Source organism: Bos javanicus, chromosome 17, assembly GCF_032452875.1.
Source record: "Bos javanicus breed banteng chromosome 17, ARS-OSU_banteng_1.0, whole genome shotgun sequence".
In the NCBI taxonomy this organism is placed as follows: Eukaryota; Metazoa; Chordata; class Mammalia; order Artiodactyla; family Bovidae; genus Bos; species Bos javanicus.
In genome coordinates this window covers 63,491,023-63,514,363 of record NC_083884.1, presented here as the reverse complement: position 1 = coordinate 63,514,363, position 23,341 = coordinate 63,491,023, and the positions used below count along the sequence as shown (strand labels likewise).

The following is a 23,341-nucleotide window of genomic DNA, read 5'->3' as shown; positions in this document are numbered from 1 at the left end:
CCCACACAGAGGTGACGCTAGCTTCCTCCTTTTCTTTGGCAGTTCACACCACGCTCTCCTGCCTTGGCGATCCCTGCGCTGTGGTCGCTGCCCGAACTCCCACCTGTCAGAGAAACGGGCCCAGAGAGGGACCGAGCATTGCTCAAATGGTCAAACCACAAGTTTAGGGCGGAGCCAAGGCAAAACCTCCTTTATCCATTTGTTCCACAAATATTTATCGAGACCCTACTCCTAGGGTTGTCAGATTTAGGTAAAATACAGGAAGCACAGTTAAATTTGAATTTCAAATAAATGAACATACACTAAAAATAATTTATTGCTTGTCTAAAACTGAAATTTAACTGGGCTTTTTGGGTTTTTTTCTGACAATGCTGCCTACTACCTGCCAGGCAATGAGTTTTTGGCAGCAGTGAACAAAACTACACTCAGGATCTCACATGAGAATCACAGTCCTTACTCAATTATTTAGTTAGACCAGTGATGAGTACTCTAAAGGAACAAAGTGAGGTACCAAAGTGAAGTATAGTTGGGGAAATTTTTCTTTTTTGACCCGGCGGGTGGAATGCCTGCCGGGAAACACGGCAGGTTCTTAGTTCCCTGACCAGGGATGGAACCTGTGGCCCCTGCAATGGGAGAACAGAGTCTTAAACACTGGACTGCCAGAGAAGTGCTCGGTAGAAAATTTAAATTCACCTGAATTGCTTCCCCAGCCCCTAAGAGCAGATTCCCACAGAGATAATTTTTGAAGTATCCTCTTCTTAGTCCTATTTTTCCCCCCTTCTTTTGCAAGAATATGAACTTGTTTCCTTCTGGGGACCTGTTTCACCTCCCAAGGCCTCTGGGGTCCTGCTCTGGAGCTTCTAATCCTCCTTTCCTCTGAAAACTGTCATCTTTGGAGGAACCTGACAAGTCAGAGCTTATAGAGCCCAGAGAGCAGGGTGTGGTGCAAGTGGGGGAATACAGGCACAGAGAGGTGATGGGGACTTCTTCCCTTCTGGGCAGCTGACCTGTAAAGCCCACGTGCTGGCCATTTACTACACTGCTTCCAGAAACTCATGTTTATTTCATCCTCAAGGCAGTCTAGCCTAGAGGAAACTATCACAAAAACCATTAAACTTTTTTTTTTTTTAGAAACCGTTAAACTTTTTTTTTTTTTTTAACTTTTAAAGAGGACCCAGGTTGCACAATGGTAAAGAATCTGCCTGCCAACACAGGAAACACAAGAGACTGGGGGTCGATTCCTAGGTCAGGAAGATCCCGTGGAGTAGAAAATAGTAACCCACTCCACTCCATAACAGCATTATTTGTTATTCCCATTCTTGCCTGGGAAATCTCATAGACAGAGAGCCTGGTGGGCTACAGTCAATGGGTTTATGAAGAGTCGGACATGACTGACCACACACACACACAGAAAGCCTAAACGTAAGCCTTCTCTCAGTACCTTAGATCCTTGGTCACCCCAGGCGATGAACAAGATACCTGATTTTTCTCCACCCCAAACCCCTCCCCAAAACTAGGCTCTTCAGAGTTCATTCCTGGCTGGGCTATCCTAGTACGCAGAGGCCTAGCCCCATTTTTGAGATTCAGATGCTTGTAGTTGGGGCTACCTCTTAGGTGAAACAGAAGTTCTAAGACCCTGAAGGTGGGATGAGAAGCATGGGATCTGAGTTAGACTGCCTGAGTTCCAAGTCCTGCTCCACCATTCACTCACCATATGGTCTTAGGCAACCTCTCTGAGTTTCAAGTTTCCTCAATTGTGACTTAGAGATAGTTTCGACTTCAAAGGGTAGATGTAGAATTAGAGAAGGTAATGCAATCATTTGACTCAGAAATTTCACTCCATTTCACCCAAAAGAAATGAAAACACATGTTCACATCAACAGTTGTACATGAATGTTCATAGCAGCATTACTCATAATGACCAAAAACTGGAAGCAACCCAGAGGCCCATGAACTAATGAAAGGGTTTTAAACGTGGTATATCTATACAATAGACTGTTCAGCCAGAAAAAGTAACAAAGTTCTGGTACAGACTATAACATGGATGACCCTTGAACACATTGTACTGAGAGAAAGAAGCCAGAAAAAAGAAAGGCTATAAAATCTAATACTGCATTTATGTAAAATGTCCGGAATAGGCAAATCTATAGTGACAGAAAGTAGATTAGTGGTTGCCTGGGGCTGGGGAAGCAGGGAGATTGGGGTGTGATAACTAAAGGGTATGGGGTGTCCTTTTGGGTAACAAAAATATCTAAAATGGGTTGTGGTATGGTTGCACAAATTCTGTGAATGTACTAAACCACTGATTTGTACATGTTAAACATGAATTGCCTGGTATGTGAATTTATATTTAAATAAAACTGATACCAAAAAGAAGATGAAGGAGGGAGAGGAGGGGGCAGAGGAGGAAGAGGAGAAGGTGATGTACTTTAGAGTAGAGATTAGAGTAGTGCCTGGCACAAGTCAAGCACTCAGCCAATTGTTATCCTGGAATGAAAGGGTCCCTGAGTTCTTGCTTTCTGCAATTTGTACCCCGACCTGTCCTGTGAAAGGTTGCCAGTCAGGCTTTTTTTAGGAATGCCAGGAGTGGTAAGTATAATCACTGAGGCTGCAGCCTCCTCAAATTCCTTTCTGCTGAAAGACCCTATGCCCCTTAAGGGTGACCATGTCTTCTGTAGGTGACACCCCATAACCAATTTTGGTGAAATCGGTGGTACTATTTAACAGGGGATTTCCTAACAGAAGTATTGGGCCGCTTGACTCACCAAGCTATTTCTCTTTTCTTATCTCATGAGATTCTTGTTGTTTAGTCGCTAAGTCATGTCTGACTCTTTTGCGACCCTATGCACTATAGATTGCCAGGCTCCTCTGTCCATGGGATTCTCCAGGCAAGAATACTGTAATGGGTTGCCATGTCCTCCTCCATATGATCTTCCTGACACAGGGATCAAACCTGAGTCTCCTGCATTAGCAGGCTGATTCTTTACCATTGAGCCACCAGGGAAGCCCTGTGAGATTCTTACAGCGTTTGAAAGCCCCATACCTACTCTCCTCATATAACTGAGGAAGCAAGCCTGCAGGGATAGGAGCCAGCAGATTTCAAATGGCAGACATTGCTTCTGCAAGAAGAAGCTGGCACCTATACAGTGGGTCTCATCTGAGATAGTGTGATTCAGGGGCAGTTTTATGGGAGCAAGTGGTGATAGAGGTTGGAGGAGTTAAGATTCTAAGCAGCTGAAGAGTTATCATGAGCGGGACTCAGGGCTGGGATGCCAGTGGTGGTGAATGAATGCATTAGTGGCTCAGTTGTGTGCGACTCTTTGCAACCCCATGTACTGTAGCCTGCCCTGCTCTTCCGTCCATGGGGTTCTCCAGGCAAGAATACTGGAGTGGATTGCCACTCCAGGGGATCTTCCCAACCCAGGGATCGAACCCAGGTCTCCTGCATTGCAGGCAGATTCTTTACCATCTAAGCCACAGGGAAGCCCCCTGAGATGGGGGTAGTGGGGGGAGACAAAAGTGTTAGGGTCCCAGCTGCCAAGCCAGACTGGAGGGCCTGACTCCGAGGCAGGATTACATCCAAAGTCTCTGACCTAGGAGTCCCCAAATAGCCCTGGACCTCCTCTCAAGGCTGGCTGTCCACACGGCAGGGAGTGCGAGCTCTAGGAAAGCAGAGAAGGGTGTCAGTTCCCTGGTGGCACCGGGCCCAGGCAATCCTCTCCAGCTTCCAATGTCTCCTGCCTGCTGTGGAAGGTCAGCCCCATCTCAGAGCACAAGGACTCTCAGAGTGGCTGCATCCCCGCCCCCTTTAGCTGGGGCTGGTTTTCTCCAAAAACTGCTTCAGCTCTTCAGAGGAGGAGAAGTGCTCATTCACTGCTGGTGAGAATGGTAAGCCGCTTTGGAAAACAGTTTGGCAGCTTCTTACTACTCAGCGTGCTCTTACTGTGATATTCAGCCATCAAACTCCTGGGTGTTTATCCAAAGGCGGTGAACACCCACATCGACGCAAAAACCCGCACACAGATGCTGACAGCAGCTTTGTTTATAACTGACAGTATGTGGAGGCAACCAAGATGTCCTTCAGTAGGTGAATGGATAAATAAACTATGGTACCTCCAAACAATGCAATACTCTAATATTATTCAGTGCTAAAAAAGAAATGAGCTATCAAGCCATAAAAAGATGTGGAAGAACCTTACATGCATAGTACTAAGTGAAAGAAGCCAATCTGAAAAGGCTACATACTGTATGATGCCAAAACTATGGAGACACTAAGATCCGTGGTTGCCGAGGGTTGTTGTGGGGAATGGAGGAATGAATAAGCAAAGGACAGGGAACTTTTGCACGCATGCCTGCATGCTAAGTTGCTTCAGTCATGTCACAGCAGCGAAACTACTCTGTATAATATTGTAATGGTGGACACATGTCATTATGTGTGTGTGTGTGTGTGTGTGTGTTTGCTAAGTTGTTTCAGTCCTGTTCAACTCTTTGCGACCCTATGGACCGTGGCGCTCCAGACTCTTCTGTCCATGGGATTCTCCAGGCAAGAATACTGGAGTGGGTCGCCTTGCCCTCCTCCAGGGACATGTCATTATACTTTTGGTTAAAGCCATAGAATATACAGCACTAAAGAGTGAACCTCAGTATAAACTGGACTTTGGGTGATAATGACACGTCAGTGTAGGTTCATCAGTTGTAACAAATGGACCACTCTGATGAGAGATGTTGATGGCAGAACAACTGTGTATGGAGTGAGGATGGGGAGTAATATGGGAACTCTAAGTGCTTTCCATTCGGCTTTGCTGTGAACCTAAAACTGCTCTAAAATATAAAGTCTATCTAAAAAAACAAACAAACACTACAAACCCTCCAGAACCTTCTCACAATGGAGAATTTGCCCTCCATGGAGTGATGTGCGTGGAGATTTGACGGTCAAACAGAACTGGGCTCCCTTGCTTCCTCAGCAGCTCCCAGCTGTCACTCCTTTTCCTTCTAATCGCCTCTCTCCTAAAATGCAAAAAAGAGCATCCATCTCATGGCCGTTGTGGGGATTGAATGAGATGGTTTAAAAAAGGACATAGATTATTCTTCTCTGTTCGTGGAAGAAAGATACACATTTTGTTGGAAAACTCAGAAGAGAATTTCACAAAGACAAAATTTACCACAATTCCATCCAAAACTGGGATAAACTCAGGCCCTGAGGGAACAGTTCTCAAGAACCACTGTTTCTGAGCCATTTGATTCTCACAACCACCACAAGAAGTTAGGAAAACAAAATGTCCCCATTTCGCAGATAAGAAATGAAGTTCAGAAGGCTTAAGTGGATTGCCCATACAATGAGGAACCAAAATCTGTGCGGGGTTTTGGCTTCTAATCTACTGCTTTTCCAAGCTACCTATCAGACACAGCTCGGTGCAAATCACAGCTCCACCATTGATTGCTGTGTGACTTTGGGTAAATGAATTCACCTCTCTGAGCCAAAGTTTCCTCATCTGTGAAATGGTGAGAATAATTATACATGCCTTGTAGGACTGTAAGAAGTAAAAAGAGAGGTTTTAAACAAGGAAAGTAAAAAGGACATGTTTTAGACCCTTGAGCCCAGAGCTAAGCAGTCAGTAAAATATTAGTCATGGGTGTGTGGAGGCATGGAGCCTAGATTCAAAGCCAAGCTCCACATCTTAGAGTTGTGCAGCGTTGGGAAAGTCATTTTTCCTCTTTGGGCCTGTTTCCATCTGTAAAATGGAAATAAGATCTACCATGTAAGAGTGTTAGGAGCCCTTAACAGAGTAGGTCTTCAATGCACAGTAGCTATTAATCACATGAGAAGAAATAATTGAAACATGTAAGACTAGTGATAGGGTAAAAAGAAAAGGCCTTGGTGAAATCCTTAGGCGAACGAGATGAGAAAAGCCTTTCCACCCCAAGGAGGGAAAAGCCAAAGGGTCTCAGAGTTCAAAAGTAGAAAATGAAGCAGCTGTTTGGAAGCCCCCAGGGGTAATTTCACCTTGACCCACAAAACCAAAAAGGGGTGGGTCTTCCTGTACGGATAAGGATCAGAAGAACAAAGCATGCTATTAATTAAGTCTTGCCTATTTTAAGTTTATGGAATATTTTTCCACTTTAAAGATAAGCTCACAATAAAAGTTCAAAAGGTAAACACAGAGAGGGGGCGGGGGCCAGCCCTGCCTTCTGCTCAGCCCGCCCTGCCAGCCCTTGGTCTTGGAGGTGGGTGGTCTGGTCCCAAAGCCAAGTTTCCACGCTCAGGGCCTCCAGCAGTTAGACAGCAAGGAGACCAGAGCCACCCAGAGAGGAGGGGAACCAGCCCATGGTGTCTCCTGGTCCTGTCCCAAATAGGCAGCTTGGACCAAGAGAAACCTGGCTGGGTCTCCAACTTCACGGGAGGGAGTATGGACTTGGCTTTTCTTGGCTTCCCCCAGGAGGATATGAGTCACGGGGAAGTTGCCTGGGACAAGGTCAGAGACAACAAGCGTCTTCCCATCTGGTAGCCATGGGCAAGTCACTTCCTCTCTGCGCTTTTAGCTTCCTCACCTGTAAATGAAGTGGTGAGAACGCTCAGCCGCCCAGGGTTGGGATGAGATTTATATAAAGCGAATTTCCAAGAGAGCCTCACACGGCCATCATCAGCGCTTCCTACGTATTAGCTGTTCTTACTATCTCCCAGACTCCTCTTGTGTTAAGGACACAATTTTTTGGAGTTGGGAACACCAGGGACAGTCTTGACAGGTCATAAACTCTCTTTGAACCCCAGTTTCCTTGTGGTAAAATAGAGTGGTTGTATAGATGGAGTGAAATAAGGAATGGAAAGGACTTAACATACCCAACAACACTGTAAAGCAGCTGCTGTATCCTTTCCACTCCTTCCCCATGAGATGGGCAAACTAGGGAAGCAAGAAGAAATGTAGTAACCAGTGCTTGCATGCCAGTTTACTTGTCAGCTGTTCCTTTAGACTTGAACTTCCCACCGTGATGGAAATGTACCATATCTGCACCATCTAACACAGCGAACCCCTGCCACACGCGGCTATTGAACACATGAGATGTGGCTAGTACACCTAGGGAAGTAAATTTTTACTGAGTTTGCCTTCACTTAAATAGCCACACCCTATTGGACAATGTTACAGATGAGAAAACTGAAGCTTCAGCAACTGACTCAAGGTCCCAGAGACTGTTAGTGATTGATCATCAGAGACTAGTGTCTAGGTCTGCCCAACTCCCAATCCTCTGTCTGTTTTCCCAATATAGGGCACTGCCTATCACTTTGAGGGGCCTGCAGCACAAAGAAATGGTCCGCAAAAATGCAGCATTGGAACAGAGTGTGGCCTAAGTCAAGAAGCCACCAGGGACAGGGCCTGGAGTGCTTCCTGCGCCTGAGAGCAGTGCTCACAGACGACTGCCGCCCTCCACACCGCCAGCCATGTTCCCCTGCCAAGTATTTACAGGTCATGCAATGCACACTGACCAGGGCGAGGGGCTCAGGAGACACAGCAGAGAACAAGCCTGACTAGGCTTGTGCTTATGTCCCTCACAAACCAGTCAGAGAAGACAGACCACAGAGAAGCGAATAATGCATATTTATAGATTTGTGGGTTTTTTTCATTTTTTTCAGTAAATAATTGTCAGGTACCTACTAGACACTGGAGATACTGCAGTGAACAAGGTAGAGGTGGTCCCTGCCAACATGGAGATTCTCAATTCTAGTGAGGGGCAGGGGGTGTCAAAGAATGAAAGGAAGAATATATTGTAATCTAATAAAGTATGTCAGGCCAGAAATGTCACATATGCTCTAAAGAATATGAACGAGATGTGACAGTGGCTTCCTTTCTTCCTTTAGAAGGGAAGCCAAGGAACTATTTAAGCCCAACCCCAAGAAATGAGAAAGATCCAGCCACTCAATGAATGTAGGGAAAAGCATTCTAGGCAGAGCCCTGAGCCTGGCCCTCTATTAAGCACTATGCATGGGGTATTTCTCCAAATCACCCCCCCACCCAGGTACATGCACTTATTATCATAACTAATGGATAACAAGGCTCACAGAGAAGGCAATGGCACCCCACTCCAGTACTCTTGCCTGGAAAATCCGATGGATGGAAGAGCCTGGTTGGCTTCAGTCCATGGGGTCGCTAAGAGTCGAGCACGACTGACCGACTTTACTTCATTTTTCACTTCCATGTATTGGAGAAGGAAATGGCAACCCACTCCAGTGTTCTTGCCTGGAGAATCCCAGGGATGGGGGAGCCTGGTGGGCTGCCGTCTATGGGGTCGCACAGAGTTGGACACGACCGAAGCGACTTAGCAGCAGCAGCAGCAACAAGGCTCAAAGAGGAAGAGGGACTCCCTTAACACCTATATCCCTTAACTTGGTTAAATGGCAGAGACGGGTTAAGCAAGTTCATATTATCATCAAAGCCCATGCCTTGATCATGAACCTCAGCCCCTTTGTCCTTCTTCTAGGAAAGACAGACATCAGCAAGATCATGGGAGCAGGTGGCAGATACCTCCAGAGGGGTGAAGGGATATCCTGGCCCCTCAGCCTAAGCCGCAAGCACAGCCAAGAGCATCAGGACCGCTTTGCAGGTCCACACCATGCAGACTGTCACTGCCTGGTCATAGAGCCAGATCCCAGACTTCTTCTGTGATTAGCTTGTCACTGTCAACGAGAGGTTCAGCCACAGCCATTAAGGCATGCCAAGGCTAGTTCTCCATTCCCCTTTCCTTGAGAGGGAATCACGGAGGCATGAAGACACATGGGAGAGAGGGATAGGGGAAAAAGGAATAACAACACAATAGTAACAAAAATAGCATAAACATGTACCAGACTTCCTGTGTGCCAGGCACTGTTCCAAGGGCTTCGAGTACAGTAGCGTGTTTTATCCTCAGAACAACACTGTAACATCATCCCCATTTTGCAGATGAGGAAACTGTGGCCCAGCGTGGTTTTTTTTTTTTTTTCAGCCACATCTTGAGGCCTGTGGGATCTTAGTTCCCTCATCAGGGATGGAACCCATGTCCCCTGCAGTGAAAGTGCAAATTTATTCTTTTTTTTTTTTTAATTTATTCAGATTCATTCTTAACCACTGGACCACCGGGGAAATCCCCAGAGGATCTTATAACTTACCCAAAATGACACAGCTTGTAAGTGGCAGAGCTGAGATTTGAAAACTAGTGGCTGACTTCTGAGCTCATACTTAAAAAAAAACACCAAACTTTTATCGTAAAATAAGAAAAACTGAAAAATACCCTGGCATAAATGTACAACTAAGTGAGAGACAAACAACCTTGTAACAACCATATGGATCAAGAAATAGAACTTTGCAGACTTCTCTGGTGGTCCATGGCTGAGACTCCTTGTGCCCAATGTGTGTCCGGGTTTGATCCCTGGTCAGGGAACTAGATCCCTCATGCTGCAGCTAGGACCCAGAGCAACCAAATAAATAAATAAGTATTTTTGAAAAAACAGAAGTTTGTCAGACTCCCCAGAAGCCCCTCTCTGTGCGTTGTCCCAATCACAGTCCCTTCCCTCTCTCTCGCTAAGTGTGTTAATTGGGCAATTGTGTCCGAATCTTTGCGACCCCATGGACTCTGCTAGGACCCCTCTAGGCTCCTCTGCCCATGGAATTTCCCAGGCAAGAATACTGGAGTGGGTTGCCATTTCCTTTTCCGAGGGATCTTCCCCACCCAGGGATTGAACCCACATCTCCTGCATTGCAGGCGGATTCTTCACTGTCTGACCCACCAAGGAAGCTCGATCACAGTCCCCTCCCTCTCTCTCGCCCTAAAAGGAACCACTATTCAGACTTTTACAAGAATAATTCTCTTCTATTTATGTTTTTTTTTTTTTTCCCAACTCAAGTGCACATCTCTAAAACTGTCATTTATTTAGGCCCACTTAAAAAAACCAAAAACTTGACACCTTTTAAGTCTCTTTTCATCTACAAGCCCTCCGTCCATCCCTTTCTTTTTCTTGTCATTTATATGTTGAAGCTTTTGAGCCCTTTGACCTGTGAAGCTTCCCAGGTCTGAATTTTGCTGATGGAATACTCACGGTATGTCTCAACGTGTTTTTCCGTACTCCGAATTTCCTGCCACTTGCCTGCTGGAGCTAGAGGCACACTCCGGCTCAGCTCGGCTCCGGCTAGGGTTCTTTCCTCTCAGCAACACCCCCAAGGGGTGTGTTCTTCTATTAAGGGCACGGGATGTCTGTTTTTCTCCGTCTTTTGGTCAGAACCAGACTCTCAACCATGCTGCTATAAGGATGCTTCCTGGCAGCCCCTGGCTGCCCCCGAGCTGCCCTGTGAATTTGTTCCATGCTCTGGACCTATCTGTTAAATATGGGCCCTTTCTAAGCTAAGCACCAGGTATTCTGTTGCCGTGGGCCTGGCTCACACAAGGATGCTGCCCCTCATAAGTCCCCCCTGAGCCCTGTCCCAATCAAGCTCCACTCTCCAAGGTCTGGGTGGGATCAGGCCTTTCCTCTCTGACCAGCATCATCTCTGCTCCTTCCTCCAGCCCTGTACACCAGCCAAGTGGAATTCTGCTTCATTTCCCGAAGAAGCCACACTCTCTCTTATCCCTGGGCCTTTGCTTCTGCTGTTCCCTTAACTAGAAACACTCCACTCCTCACCTCAATTCCTCTGACTGGGCACAGCTGATCCTTGAGGTCCTAGCACACCTGTCCCTTCCACCCCACCAGATTGGTGGGTAGATTCTAGTACACTCACTCCTCCTAGGCTAACCTCATAAGTAAGCTGGTAAATAGCACTTCTACCAGTACATTAGCCTTGTCTGCCTTCTTATTCGTTTCCTCTACTAGAGTCTGAGCTTCTAGGAGACAGGGACTTAGGCAGAGGACCTGGTGCAGACTAGGTGCTCAATAAAAATCAGTTGAATGCATGCTTGAATGAGTGAATGTATTGGATTTTACAGGTCCAAGGAGGCACATCCAGGCTCAGTTTCAGACCTCACAGACAATGAGAACTCTTCTAAGATGACACACCTGCCTGGGAAGAACATATAGAAAGAGTTCCTGCCTGGGATAGGGTTCATCTAGGAAAGTGAGCCTCGGTTCTTGGAAAGGAAGAGAACCTCTTCTTCAAATGATCTTATTAGGAATGCCTAGATATACAACAAGTTCAAGGGGTTTCAGCACTGGAGGAGGCAGAAGCCCCGCCTCTGGGCTTCCCCTGGTCCTGGGCATGAGGGCTCCTCTGAACAGTGGCCTGACACCTTCTCAAGTCCGTTTATCATAGCCGCTGTGTCTGTGACTCTAGCAAACCACAGAACTGAGGACAGTGTCCTCAGTTGACACCCTAACTCTATTTTCTCCCTGTGGTGCCCTCAAGGGCTCATCCCTGTCAGCTGACAGGGATGCCCCCCAGACACGCTCTTTCTACAAGTGGCTCTGGGCCATTGGATTTCTGAAACAGTGTGGATCTGGAGTCTCTGGGCAGAGCTAGGTACAGGAGCAGGCAAGGCTGCAGATCTGCCCACCAGGGCACAAAGCCAAGGGCTTAGTCTCCGAATTGGATTATTCCAGTGAATTTGGAGCTCCCAGCCCCTCTGGCTCTGGGGATTTGGGGATTACCCAAGCCTCTAGGGGGTGGAGCCGGGGGGGGGGGGGCGGAGCCCACCATCCTCTAATGGATCTGATAACACGGATCCTCTCTCAGTGGCTACAGAAAGGCAGGGGAGTGTCTACTTACCTCCCGCTTCCAGCCTGCAGCCCACAGCCTCCACTAGCTACGTCCCGTGTGTCTGGGATGTTCAGCTGTGTTATTCCCATTGAGGTCCTGAAAGCATCAGCATCCCCTGGTAGCTTGTGAGAGATGCAAATTCACAAAGTCTGTCCCAAACAGTGGATCTGAATCATTGGGATGGGGATGCCTAATAAACCCTCCAGGTACTCCTGATGCGCAAACTCAAGTTTGAGAACCCCTGGCTTGGAGTCCATGGGTCCATCCCACACACCAATCAGATTATGCCTCAAGCCTATCAAAAGATTCTGGGCAACTTCTGCCCACAAACTTCTCCTTCAGACTTCTTTAAGCCTTCAATTATAGAAATTAATAACAGTGATTACAATGGATCCTGTTTAGTAATGCCACCTTGCACTATTTCGAGGCCTCTGGAGGTGGGCACTGCAATACCCCAAGATCATTTACAGTGGGCTTTATTATCCCCTTAATGCACATGAGGAAACTGAGGTTCAGAGAGGGGATGTGGCTGGCCCAAAGTCACACAATGAGCATAATAAATCCAGGACCCAACACTATCCTGCTTCTCGCTCGGCGGAGAGAATGAAGGCTGATTCTACATCTGTCTCTTCACACACTCTGGGATTTCCTCCTGGGCAAAAACCGTGTTATCACTTCCTCAGGAAAGCCTCTCCTGACCTCCCGGGAGAGTAGTCCAGACCTCCTTATTCTACCCCACTGAAGGTCCCCACATTTTTCCTTAAAAGCAGGATCACAATTTATAATCACATATGGATGTGATTAACTCCTGTCGGTCTCCCCAACCAGTGTGAAAGCTCCAGGGAGGTGGGAAGTGAGGCAGACCCCGTTCCAGGGCTTGCACAAGCCGTATCCAGTCTCCTTTCCTTACAGAACTTGACTGTTTGGGGCAGCGGTGCATTCAGCTACATCTGTATATGCCCCAGTCTCCCTTTCAGTTAAAGGTACCAGGTTCTGGCTTCTGAGATGAGTGTGGAAGAGGCTGGGGACCTCATGGAACTCAACACAAGGCGAGGGCAGGGAGGTTTTTCAGCCAGTTCCCTGTGTGCAGCTGGTACTCAGGAAATGCATGTACCCATCTAACCAGGCAGGAGAAGCAAAGAACCCCCAGAGCCGCCTTCCTCTTGGAAATATTTTTATTGGTTCTGAGATAACAGGGCTGAGGCGAGCTGGAACGGGCACAGAGCTAAGGAAGGTGGTGAGAGGCTCTGCCCTGGGGCAGACATGCTGTGTGGGCCCCCCGACCCCAGCCAGCAGCGGCTTGGTCCCTGGCACTCGGCGCCCGGCCTGACCTCTGCCGGCCTGGCATGGTGGCCTCCTCGTTGGCGGGCGCCCCCCCCTTTCCAGTTGCAAGAGTCGTGAGTCTTTTTCACAGTGCGGAGGGGTGGGGGTCCGGGGTGGGCACCTCCCCGGGGTGCAGGCAGGCCCCGTCCGCCAGTACATCCTGGGCTCTGGGCGGCGGCGGCGGCGGCGGTGGCGGCGGCGGCAGGGTGAGGCGAGCTCAGGCTCTTCTTCTCCCGCCCCGCGGAGTTTGGCGGTCCTGGAGGGGCCCTGGCGGCCTCAGCGGGACATCATCCGGACAAACTCTGCGGTGGGGGCGGGTGGGATGGGCGGGGGTGGGGAGAAAGCAGCAGTCAGGGTCCAGGACACTGCGCCTCACCTTCCTCAGATTGATGCCTCCCTCCCGGTCTGTGGCCACCATCTCTGACCCGTGCTGGTCCCCAGTGTCGATCCGGAATTTTTTTTTTTTTTTTTGGTCTCGCCCACCACGTGGCATGCAGGATCTTAGTTCCCTGACCAGGGATTGAACCCAGGCTCCCTGCAGTGGGAGCATGGAATCCTAGCTGCCCCAACCACCAGGGAGGTCCCCCATCCAGCATCTTCCAATCCCTCTTCTTTGCAGCAGCCAGCAGGATCTTTCTATCTGTACGTGTGACCCCTTTCAAACCTCTCATGGTCCCCACAGGACAACGGGCACAACCCCAAGGCCTTCCTGTTCTGGCCCCAGCTGACAGCTCCAGCCTCACCTGTCACTACTCACCTCCCACCACGAAGTTCAACTCCATGGAGGTGGAGCTGACTTCCCCCTCCCCTCCCGTCTTAGCTTTCCTGCAACCTGTCCCACTCCCTTCTCTTTTAACTAGACTTTGTTTTTTAGAGCAGTTTTAGGTTCACAGCAAAATTGAGCAGGAAGTCCAGATTTTTCCATCTACCCCCTGCCTCTATACACACACACACACACACACATACACAGCCTCCTCCATCACCAACATCCCTGAGCAGAGTAGGATGTTGCTTACAGATGAACCTATCTTGACTCATCATTATTACCCCACGTCCATGGTTACATTAGGATTTATCCTTGGTGTTGGAGACTCTCTGTGCGTATGCATGTGCTAAGTCGCTTCAGTCGTGTCCAACTCTGTATGACCCTATGGACTGTAGTCCCCCAGGCTTCTCTGTCCATGAGGATTCTCCAGGCAAGAATACTGGAGCGGGTTGCCATGCCCTCCTCCAGGGGATCTTCCCCAACCAGGCATCAAACCCGCCTCTCTGAGTCTGCTGCATCAGCGAGCAGGTTCTTTACCACGAGCACCACCTGGGAAGGCCTGGAGGCTCTATGGGTTTGGACAAATGTATAATGACATGTATCCCTATTACAGTATCACACGGAATAGTTTTACTTGCCTAAAAATCCTCTGTGTTCCCCCTATTCATCCCTCCTGCCACGAACAACTCCTGGCAACCACTGATCTTTTCATTGTCTCCGGTCTCCATAGTTCTGCCTTTTCCTGAATGTCATATCGTTGGAATCACAGAGTATGCAACCTTTTCAGATTTTCTTTCGCTAACTGTGCATTTAAGTTTCTTCCATGTCTTTTCATCACTTGATAGCACATTTCTTTTCCAACGCTGCATAATATTCCATTGCCTGGGTATACCATAGTTTTATTTATGTATTCACCTAGTGAAGGGCATGTTGGTTGTTTCCAAATTTTGGCAATTATAAGTAAGGCTGCTATAAACAGTAAATCTGTTTGTAGGTTTTTGTGTAGATATGAGTTTTCAATTCCATAAGGCAAATATCTCTTCCTTCTTTTTCACCTGGTGACTCCTACTTGTCTCTTAGGGCTCTGCTTACTTACAGCCTCCTCCAGGAAGCCTTCCTTAATCCTTGCCACTTTGGCAAAGGTGCCCCCACTGTATGCAACAGCCTGCTGTACTTTCCCCCAAATGGCATGGACTGTACTGCCGGCTTCTCTTTTCCTTGCTGGTCATGGGCTCCTCAAGGTGGGGATCAGGTCTTGGCACACAGCTGATGTACAACACATGCTGGTAGAATTAATGGGAGATACTGGGCTTTCAGGGAAGAGCTGTCATCTATGGCGGTCACTGCCTGGACGCAGGGTACCTGAAATGTTCAGCTCTGGTGGTAGCCAAGCCTTTGGTAGCCAAGCCTCTCCATTGCCACACTCTCCTGACCTTGAAGATCAAGATGAAGATCTGGGACCTTGAAGGCCTCAGAAAAGGCCTCCCAGCCTTTGTGTTCTGGACATATTCACAGTCTAGCTCATGTTTATCTTGCCTTTCTGCTCAGCATGCAAGTTCATGGAGTTTAGAATCAGTGTTTTGCTGTGTTTTTTTTCCCCCTGTATCCCATGGTGCCTTGGATGCTGTCATGAACAGTATAATGTATGGAATGGCTGAGATTCCAGGCCTGAGTTCATGACCCAGCTCTGCTTCTCTGTAAGAGAAGCAAGTTATCTTACTTCTTTGAGGCTCAGTTTACTCAATTGTAACATGAGGTAATAATAGTGCAGTCCCTGGAGTCATTGTAAAAATTAAATGGGATAATACATGTAAAGGTACTTAGTACAGTGACTGGTACATAATAAATGTTCAGTTCAGTTCAGTTCAGTCGCTCAGTCGTGTCCGACTCTTTGCAATCCCATGAATCGAAGCACGCCAGGCCTCCCTGTCCATCACCAACTCCCAGAGTTCACTCAAACTCACGTCCATTGAGTCAGTGATGCCATCCAGCCATCTCATCCTCTGTCATCCTTTTCTCCTCCTGCCTTCAACCTTTCCCAACATCAGGGTCTTTTCCAATGAGTCAGTTCTTCACATCAGGTGGCCAAAGTATTGGAATTTCAGCTTCAGCATCAGTACTTCCAATGAATATTCAGGACCGATCTCCTTTAGGATGGACTGGTTGGATCTCTTTGCAGTCCAAGGGACTCTCAAGAGTCTTTTCCAACACCACAGTTCAAAAGCATCAATTCTTTGGCGCTCAGCTTTCTTTATGATCCAACTCTCACATCCATATATGACTACTGGAAAATCCATAGCTTTGAATAGATGGACTTTTGTAGGCAAAGTAATGTCTCTGCTTTTTAATATGCTGTCTAGGTTGGTCATAACTTTCCTTCCAGGGAGTAAGCGTCTTTTAATTTCAAGGCTACAGTAACCATCTGCAGTGATTTTGGAGCCCAAGAAAAGAAAGTCTGTCACTGTTTCCATTGTTTCCCCATCTATTTGCCATGAAGTGATGGGACCGGATGCCATGATCTTCGTTTTTTGAATGTTGAGCTTTAAGCCAACTTTTTCACTCTCCTCTTTCACTTTCATCAAGAGGCTCTTTAGTTTCTGCCATAAGGATGGCATCATCTGCGTATCTGAGGTATTTGATAATTCTCCTGGAAATCTTGATTCCAGCTTGAACTTTATCCAGCCTGGCATTTTGCATGATGCACTCTGCTTAGAAGTTAAATAAACAGGGTGACAATATACAGCCTTGATGTACTCTTTCCCCAATTTGGAACCAATCTGTTGTTCCATGTCTGGCTCTAACTCTTGCTTGTTGACTTGCATACAGATTTCTCAGGAGGCAGGTCAGGTGGTCTGGTATTCCCATCTCTTTAAGAAATTTTCACAGTTTGTTGTAATCCACACAGTCAAAGCCTTTAGCATAGTCAATAAAGCAGAAATAGATGTTTTTCTGGAACTCTCTTGCTTTTTCCATGATCCAACAGATGTGGGCAATTTGATCTCTGGTTCCTCTGCCTTTTCTAAATCCAGCTTGAACATCTAGAAGTTCATGGTTCATGTATTGTTGAAGCCTGGCTTGGAGAATTTTGAGCATTACTTTGCTAGCGTGTGAGATGAGTGTAATTGTGTGGTAGTTTGAACATTCTTTGGAATTATCTTTCTTTGGGATTGGAATGAAAATTGATCTTTTCCAGTCCTGTGGCCACCGCTGAGTTTTCCAGATTTGCTGGCATGTTGAGTGCAGCACTTTCACAGCATCATCTTTTAGGATTTGGAATAGCTCAGCTGGAATTCCATCACCTCCACTAGTTTTGTTCATAGTGATGCTTCCTAAGGCCAACTTGACTTCACACACCAGGATGTCTGGCTGTAAGTGAATGATCACACCATTGTGGTTATCTGGGTCATGGAGACCTTTTTTATATAGTTCTTCTGTGTATTCTTGCCACCTCTTCTTAATATCTCCTGCTTCTGTTAGATCCATACCATTTCTGTCCTTTATTGTGCCCATCTTTGCATGAAATGTTCCCTTGGGATCTCTAATTTTCTTTAAGAGATCTCTAGTGTTTCCCCTTCTATTATTTTCCTCTATTTCTTTGCATTGATCACTGAGAAAGGCTTTCTTATCTCTCCTTGCTATTCTTTGGAACTCTGCATTCAAATGGGTGTATCTTTCCTTTTCTCCTTTGCCTTTTGCTTCTCTTTTCACAGTTATTTGTAAGGCCTCCTCAGACAACTATTTTGCTTTTTTGCATTTCTTTTTCTTGAGAATGGTCTTGATCACTGCCTCCTGTACAATGTCATGAACCTCTGTCCATAGTTCTTCAGGCACTCTATCTGATCTAATCCCTTGAATCTATTTGTCACATCCACTATATAATCGTAAGGGATCTGATTTACATCATACCTGGTCTAGTAGTTTACTCTACTTTCTTCAATGTAAGTCTGAATTTTACAATAAGGAGTTCATGATCTGAGCCACAGTCAGCTCCCAGTCTTGTTTTTGCTGACTGTATAGAGCATGTACAGTTAGGATGATCACTAATTATGATTATTACTATTTTAAAAACACTTTTACTGAGCATTCGCTATGTGTCAGGTACTGAGTTCTGTGGGAATCTCAGAGATAAAGTAAGTAGGGTTCCTCTTTTCTCCAAAAGTTCAGAATTCAGTGGAGATATAACTAGCGCTTAGGGGCCAGTGTGAAGAATGAGGGTAAGCCTGAGGTGCTGTGAAAGCCCAGAAAAGAGGAAGCTCAGTCTGGGGACGGAGGGAAGTGGCCCCACTGCTGGGTCTTAAAGATGGAATAGACTTTAACCCCAGGGAAGAATAGAATACAAGGCATCCTGACAAAAAGAATAGTGTAATCAAATGAGAGCTTGGCAGGCTTTTGGATCACCTGTGGTTTTAAGGTGGAGTGTGAGTGAAGGAATGGTGAAAGCTGTGGCCAGAGAGGTGAGTTGTGGATAGATCTTAAGGGGTCTGAGTGTCAGGTTGAGGAATGTGGTGTTCAGAAAATACCTCCATGGATGGATACAGGAGAAGGTGGGCCAGTAGACATGGAATGAGATGGGTGGGGGCAGAGGGACACAGGAGTGGACAGACGGGTGATTCGATGGATACAGATGGGGAAAGGCCTGTGCACACAACCAACAGGTCCATGGGAGTACGGGTGGAGATACCGGCGGACGGGTAGAGAATAAATGTGTAAATGGACGTTGATGCATGGATAGATGGGAGGAGGTATACGGGTAGATGGAGGCATGGGTGAATGTACAGAATGAATAGATGCCTGGATGGCTAGGTAAGGCCACAGGTAAATGATTCTATGGATAATTATTTGGAGATCCATTAGTGGATAAATAGGCACCTGGACAGAAAAAGAGACAGATGGATGAACACATGGAAAGAGAGATCTGGAAAGATGGATGGATGGATGGATGGGTGTAGGAACAGACAATGGATTAGAGGGGTGGAAGGATGGAAGGGTAAGGGGATGAGAAGTTGGGGCAGATTGATGACTGCATGGTGGACTCACATGTGGAGGGGTGCTCTCTGTGGATGCCCACTCCTGTCTTGGTTCTTCTTTCACTCTCAAGACCCGCCTACCTTCAAAGTCCACTCGTCCATCCCCATTGAGGTCCACGTCCCGGATAATCTCTTCTATGTCTCGATGTCCCACCTGATGACCCAGGAGTTTCCTCATGGCCTCTCGTAACTCACTGGTGCTTATCTCCCCATCACCATTGGTGTCAAACTAGAGAGGGCATGAAGGAGGGAAGAGTTGCTACAACAGAAAGTCTGTCAGAAGCAGATCCCAAGGTTGAACCCCTTCTTCAGCATCATTGTCCCCCCCGACCCTTTCCCCAGAGTGCCTCTCTGTCCAAGCTTCTTCCCCTGGGGTGGGATCCAGAGGTCCAGTCTCCGTTCAGGTTGGGAATTCTAACAAGTCCCCCTGCCCCGCCTGTCCACTGTCCACCACTCACCTCTCGGAAGGCATCTCGCAGTTCCTTTACTCCAATCATATCTGCCGTTTCCGCCAGGAGTTTAGGTCCCATTAGCTCTACAAAGTCATCAAAATCCACGTGGCCACCCACTGGGGACAGAGGAACAGGCTAGGTCATCCATCTAACTACCGCCCACCTCCAACTAGACAACCAGGGGAGCTTTCAGCCCTCCCTGACCTTCCCAGCGACAGGCCCAGGGTAAAAGCAGAGGCCAAATGAGGACAGAGAAGTGACCATGGACAGGGGGGTTATCGCAAAAGAGCTCAGAGGAGTGGCCGGGGGCTAACTAAAGGAACAAGTCAGGAACTAGACAGGGGTACAGAGGGGAGAAAGAAACATGAGGTCACAGAGATAGGCAAAGAATTTCAGAGCAGGAGAGAGACAGAGACAAACACACAGAAAGACTGAGAGGGAAGCAGGAGTCATGAGCGCCTGGCGCACTTGCCCCCCTCTCTCCCTCACTGTGCAAGTGGAACTCACCTTCCAACCAGCCTTCAGAGGGTGGAAATACAGGAGACCTGCCCCTGGGGCCTGCTCACAACACTTGCAGCCGGTGACTGAGCTTGGGGGATAAATACCCAGCCCGAGAGACAGCTCCATGTGGGCCTTCGACACCAGCACCCTGAGCTCGATCACCCACAGTGGCAGCTCCTCGAGTGCCTTCTGCCTTGGTGCCCTGTCTTCACCCTCCTGCCTCCCTACTCTCTATCGACTCTGTCCTGCCCCTACTAAGTAAACTGCACACTCAAACCCTTGTCTCCTGGTCTGCTCCTGGGAGAAGCCAAAGGGAGACAGAGAAAAACACAATAATGATAGCGTCCTCTGTTCAAGTCTTACTGAGTGCCAGGTATTGATTATTGGGCTGTTTAGAATATTACAGCTCAACAGTGTCTAGGGACTTCTTTCCTGGTGGTCCAGTGGTTGGGAGTCCCACCGGCCAATCCAGGGGACATGATCCCTGGTCTGGGAAGGTCCCACCTGCCATGGGGCAGCTGAGCCCGTGCACCACAACTACTGAAGCTCGCGCTCTAGAGCCCATGCTCTGCAACAAGAAAAGCCACCGCAACGAGAAGCCCACACACCGCAACCAGAAAGTAGCCCCTGCTCAATGCACTAGAGAGAGTCTGCAAGTAGCAACAAAGACCCAACACAGCCAAGATAAATAAATAATTTTTTAAAAAATAAAATATGTCCCCTAAAGAGAAACAGGCTCACAGATACAGAAAACAAACCAGCAGTCACCAGTGAGAAAGGGGGGTTGGGGGAGGGGCAACATAGAGGCTGGGGATTAAGAGATGTCAACTACTCTGTGGAAAATAAAAAAGCCATAGGAGTATATTGTACAGCACAGGGAATAGAGCCAATATTCTACAATAGCTTTAAATACAGTATAATCTATAAAAATTTGGAATCACTATGCTGTACACCTGAATGTAATACTGTAAATCAACCACACTTCAACTCAAAAAAAGAAATGCCCGGAATAGGCAAATCTGCTTAGTGCTTGCCCAGGGCTGGGGAGGGACTTGGGGGTGATGGCAGAGTGGTATAGGACTTCTTTGGTGGAGGGGGCATGAAAATATTTTAAAGTTGATTGGGGTGATGGTTGCACAACTCTGAATATACTAAAAGACACTGAATTCTATACTTTAATTCCCCAACCAGGGATCAAACCCATGCCCCCTGCAGTGAGAATAAGGAGTCCTAACCACTGGACCACCACAGAAGTCCCTGAAGGGAAGGCTTTAAGTGAGTCAACTGTATGATATATGAATATCTCGATAAAGCTGTTTCCCAAAAAAATGAATGAATAAATAAGCCAAGAAAAAACAATAAATAAATAAACATACCCCCAGTTAACTCCCCATTCCACCCCTCATTTTACAGGTGAAGAAACTGAGGCAGGCACAGGGAGGGTAAGTGGTTTGCCTGCAGGTCACAGAGCTAGGAAGAAGGGGGAGCTCAGAACTTGAACCCAGGCAGAGGACAGCAAGGGCGAGGCCAGGGAGGGAAGGGGGTGCCTGGCGGAGGGACTCACGGTTCATGTTGATCTGCTGAGACAGCTCGATGAGCTCCATCTCGGTGGGCATGTAGCCCATGGTGCGCATACAGTTACCCAGGTCTCGGCAGTTGATGTAGCCATCTTTGTCCTTGTCAAATTCTCTGAAGGCCTCCCTGAGCTCTGGGGAAGAGAAGGAAGGTGAACGTGGTGCAGGGGGAGGACCCGCAGAGTCTCCAGGGCAGAGGCGGCCCCGAGGGACCCATCGACTCATGCATTCCTCCAACGCCCGGCTCCCCAGAGGATGCCTGGCCCTGCACCAGACCCTGTTCACAGGAAGCCAAGACGTCTCTGCCCCTCTTCCCACCCACCTCCCTCCCCTCATCTTCCTGGATGGCTGAGCAACACCCTCCTCTAAGAGGCCAGGTCTCACCTTCAATCTCCTCTGGCCGCAGAGATCTGTCCTGAAACAAAAGAACATGTGCCATTAGCAGCTGGGAGGGGCCCGGAAGTCATCCAGTGCCCAGCTGAGGGCCATCCCAGTGGCAGCAGGCACTGGCTGGGAGGTGATGGGCAGCAGCGGAGGTGTGCCTGGACCATGTCCTGGAGGGGAAAAGTGCAGCCCCACTTGTCCAACACACATGGGAGAGGCCAGGGAGCCAGAAGCCCCTTCCACGGCCCAGAACCTCTGCACCCCTAACCCCTTATTCCAGACACAAGCATGTGGTCAAGGAACAGAGCTGATCTGGAGGCCAAAACCTGTAAATAAAATAGGGTTATTGGAAGGATTCCAACAGGCAGAAGAGGGCTCTACCCAATAAAACCAAAGGCTTCCCCAGTGGCTCAGTTGGTAAAGAACCCGCCTGCCAGTGCAGGGACACGAGACGCTGGTTCAATCCTTGGGTTGGGAAGATCCCCTGGAGAAGGAAATGGCAACCCACTCCAGTATTCTTGCCTGGAAAATTCTATAGTCAGAGGACCTTGAGGGCTACAGTCCATGGGGTCGCAAAGAGTCGGACATGATTGAGCATGCACACACACATGCCCAGTGAAACCAGGAAGAGTGGGGGAGAAGAGGGGCTGAGGGGGCGCAATGGGAGAAGCAAGAGGCTGGGAGAGGGAGAGTGGGGTCCAGACAGGCGCACAAGAGGGAGGAAGAGAAGGAGCAGGAGTGGAGGCAGGATTAGGGCTGCGCCCTGCTTCCTGGGCACCGCCCCACCTTCTCCAGTTGGGCTCCCATCGCAGACCTTGCCCCGTCACAGGACACAGCATAGGACCCTGGGGGCTGCCAGTGCCTCTGGCGGCTGCCAGGGTCCAAAGTACACGTCTCCAGCCTCAAGCAGTGCCCAGGTCTCCTTGGGGAGTCAAGGAAGCCCCAGGGTGAGGCATCCGAACAGATGGCAGAGAAGTCTCCAAAGAGTGGGCCCGGAGGGAGCAGAGGGCAGGCTCCGGCTGGTGACGTGCCAGCTGCCTCAGGCCTGCCCAGGAGAGAAACAGACTGGCATGAAATGGATGCGGTGCCCAGCTGGACATGCCTAGCAGGCTCCAAAACTGGTCCACAGTGCTCATCCTGCCCATATGTCATAGCTCCCTGCCCAAAGGGGCAGGGTGTGCCCGTCCTGAGGAAGCGCACACCAGGTGTGGGTAAACCATTCAGGGAAACAGACATGTGGGCGTGCCATAGCTGTGCACACAGGTTGTTCTAGCCCACTGGGCCAGGGCAGGTGAGAAGTTGCTGCCCACCTGCTCCAAACTGGCCCCAGGGCAAGGGATCCCAATGCCAGAAAACCCGGGAATCTTCTAGAAAGGGGCTGTTGAGCAACATTTTGCAGGACCACCAGCTGCACAGGAAGGACTCGGCTCTTGGAAGGGGCCATACATGGCAGGACCATGCTGAGAGTGTACATGAACTTGGCATGAGTAGTCTGCAGGCTCCCAGGTCCTGCCAGCAGCATTTCTAGCTGAAGCTGTCTGTCTCTGTGAGATGACTGAAAGGACTTCCACTTAAAAAGCCTGTCACCATGCACAGGGAGGGG

The 23,341-nt window shown here is 48.4% G+C and overlaps 1 protein-coding gene across 6 annotated transcripts in view; it reads right to left on the bottom strand.

Moving 5' to 3' along the window:
- Positions 1 to 12,868: 12,868 nt before the first annotated feature.
- CABP1 (calcium binding protein 1) overlaps positions 12,869 to 23,341 on the bottom strand; it is a 61,375-nt gene continuing 50,902 nt past the window's right edge. For all 6 annotated transcript variants that reach the window (XM_061385051.1, XM_061385054.1, XM_061385049.1 and 3 more), the window contains 5 exons: positions 21,739 to 21,769; positions 21,345 to 21,488; positions 19,286 to 19,395; positions 18,909 to 19,056; positions 12,869 to 13,336 (listed from right to left, as the gene is read on the bottom strand). In XM_061385051.1, coding sequence (XP_061241035.1) covers positions 13,311 to 13,336; positions 18,909 to 19,056; positions 19,286 to 19,395; positions 21,345 to 21,488; positions 21,739 to 21,769 — 459 coding nt within the window. In that variant the 3' untranslated portion in view covers positions 12,869 to 13,310. The remainder of the gene's footprint in view (positions 13,337 to 18,908; positions 19,057 to 19,285; positions 19,396 to 21,344; positions 21,489 to 21,738; positions 21,770 to 23,341) is intronic.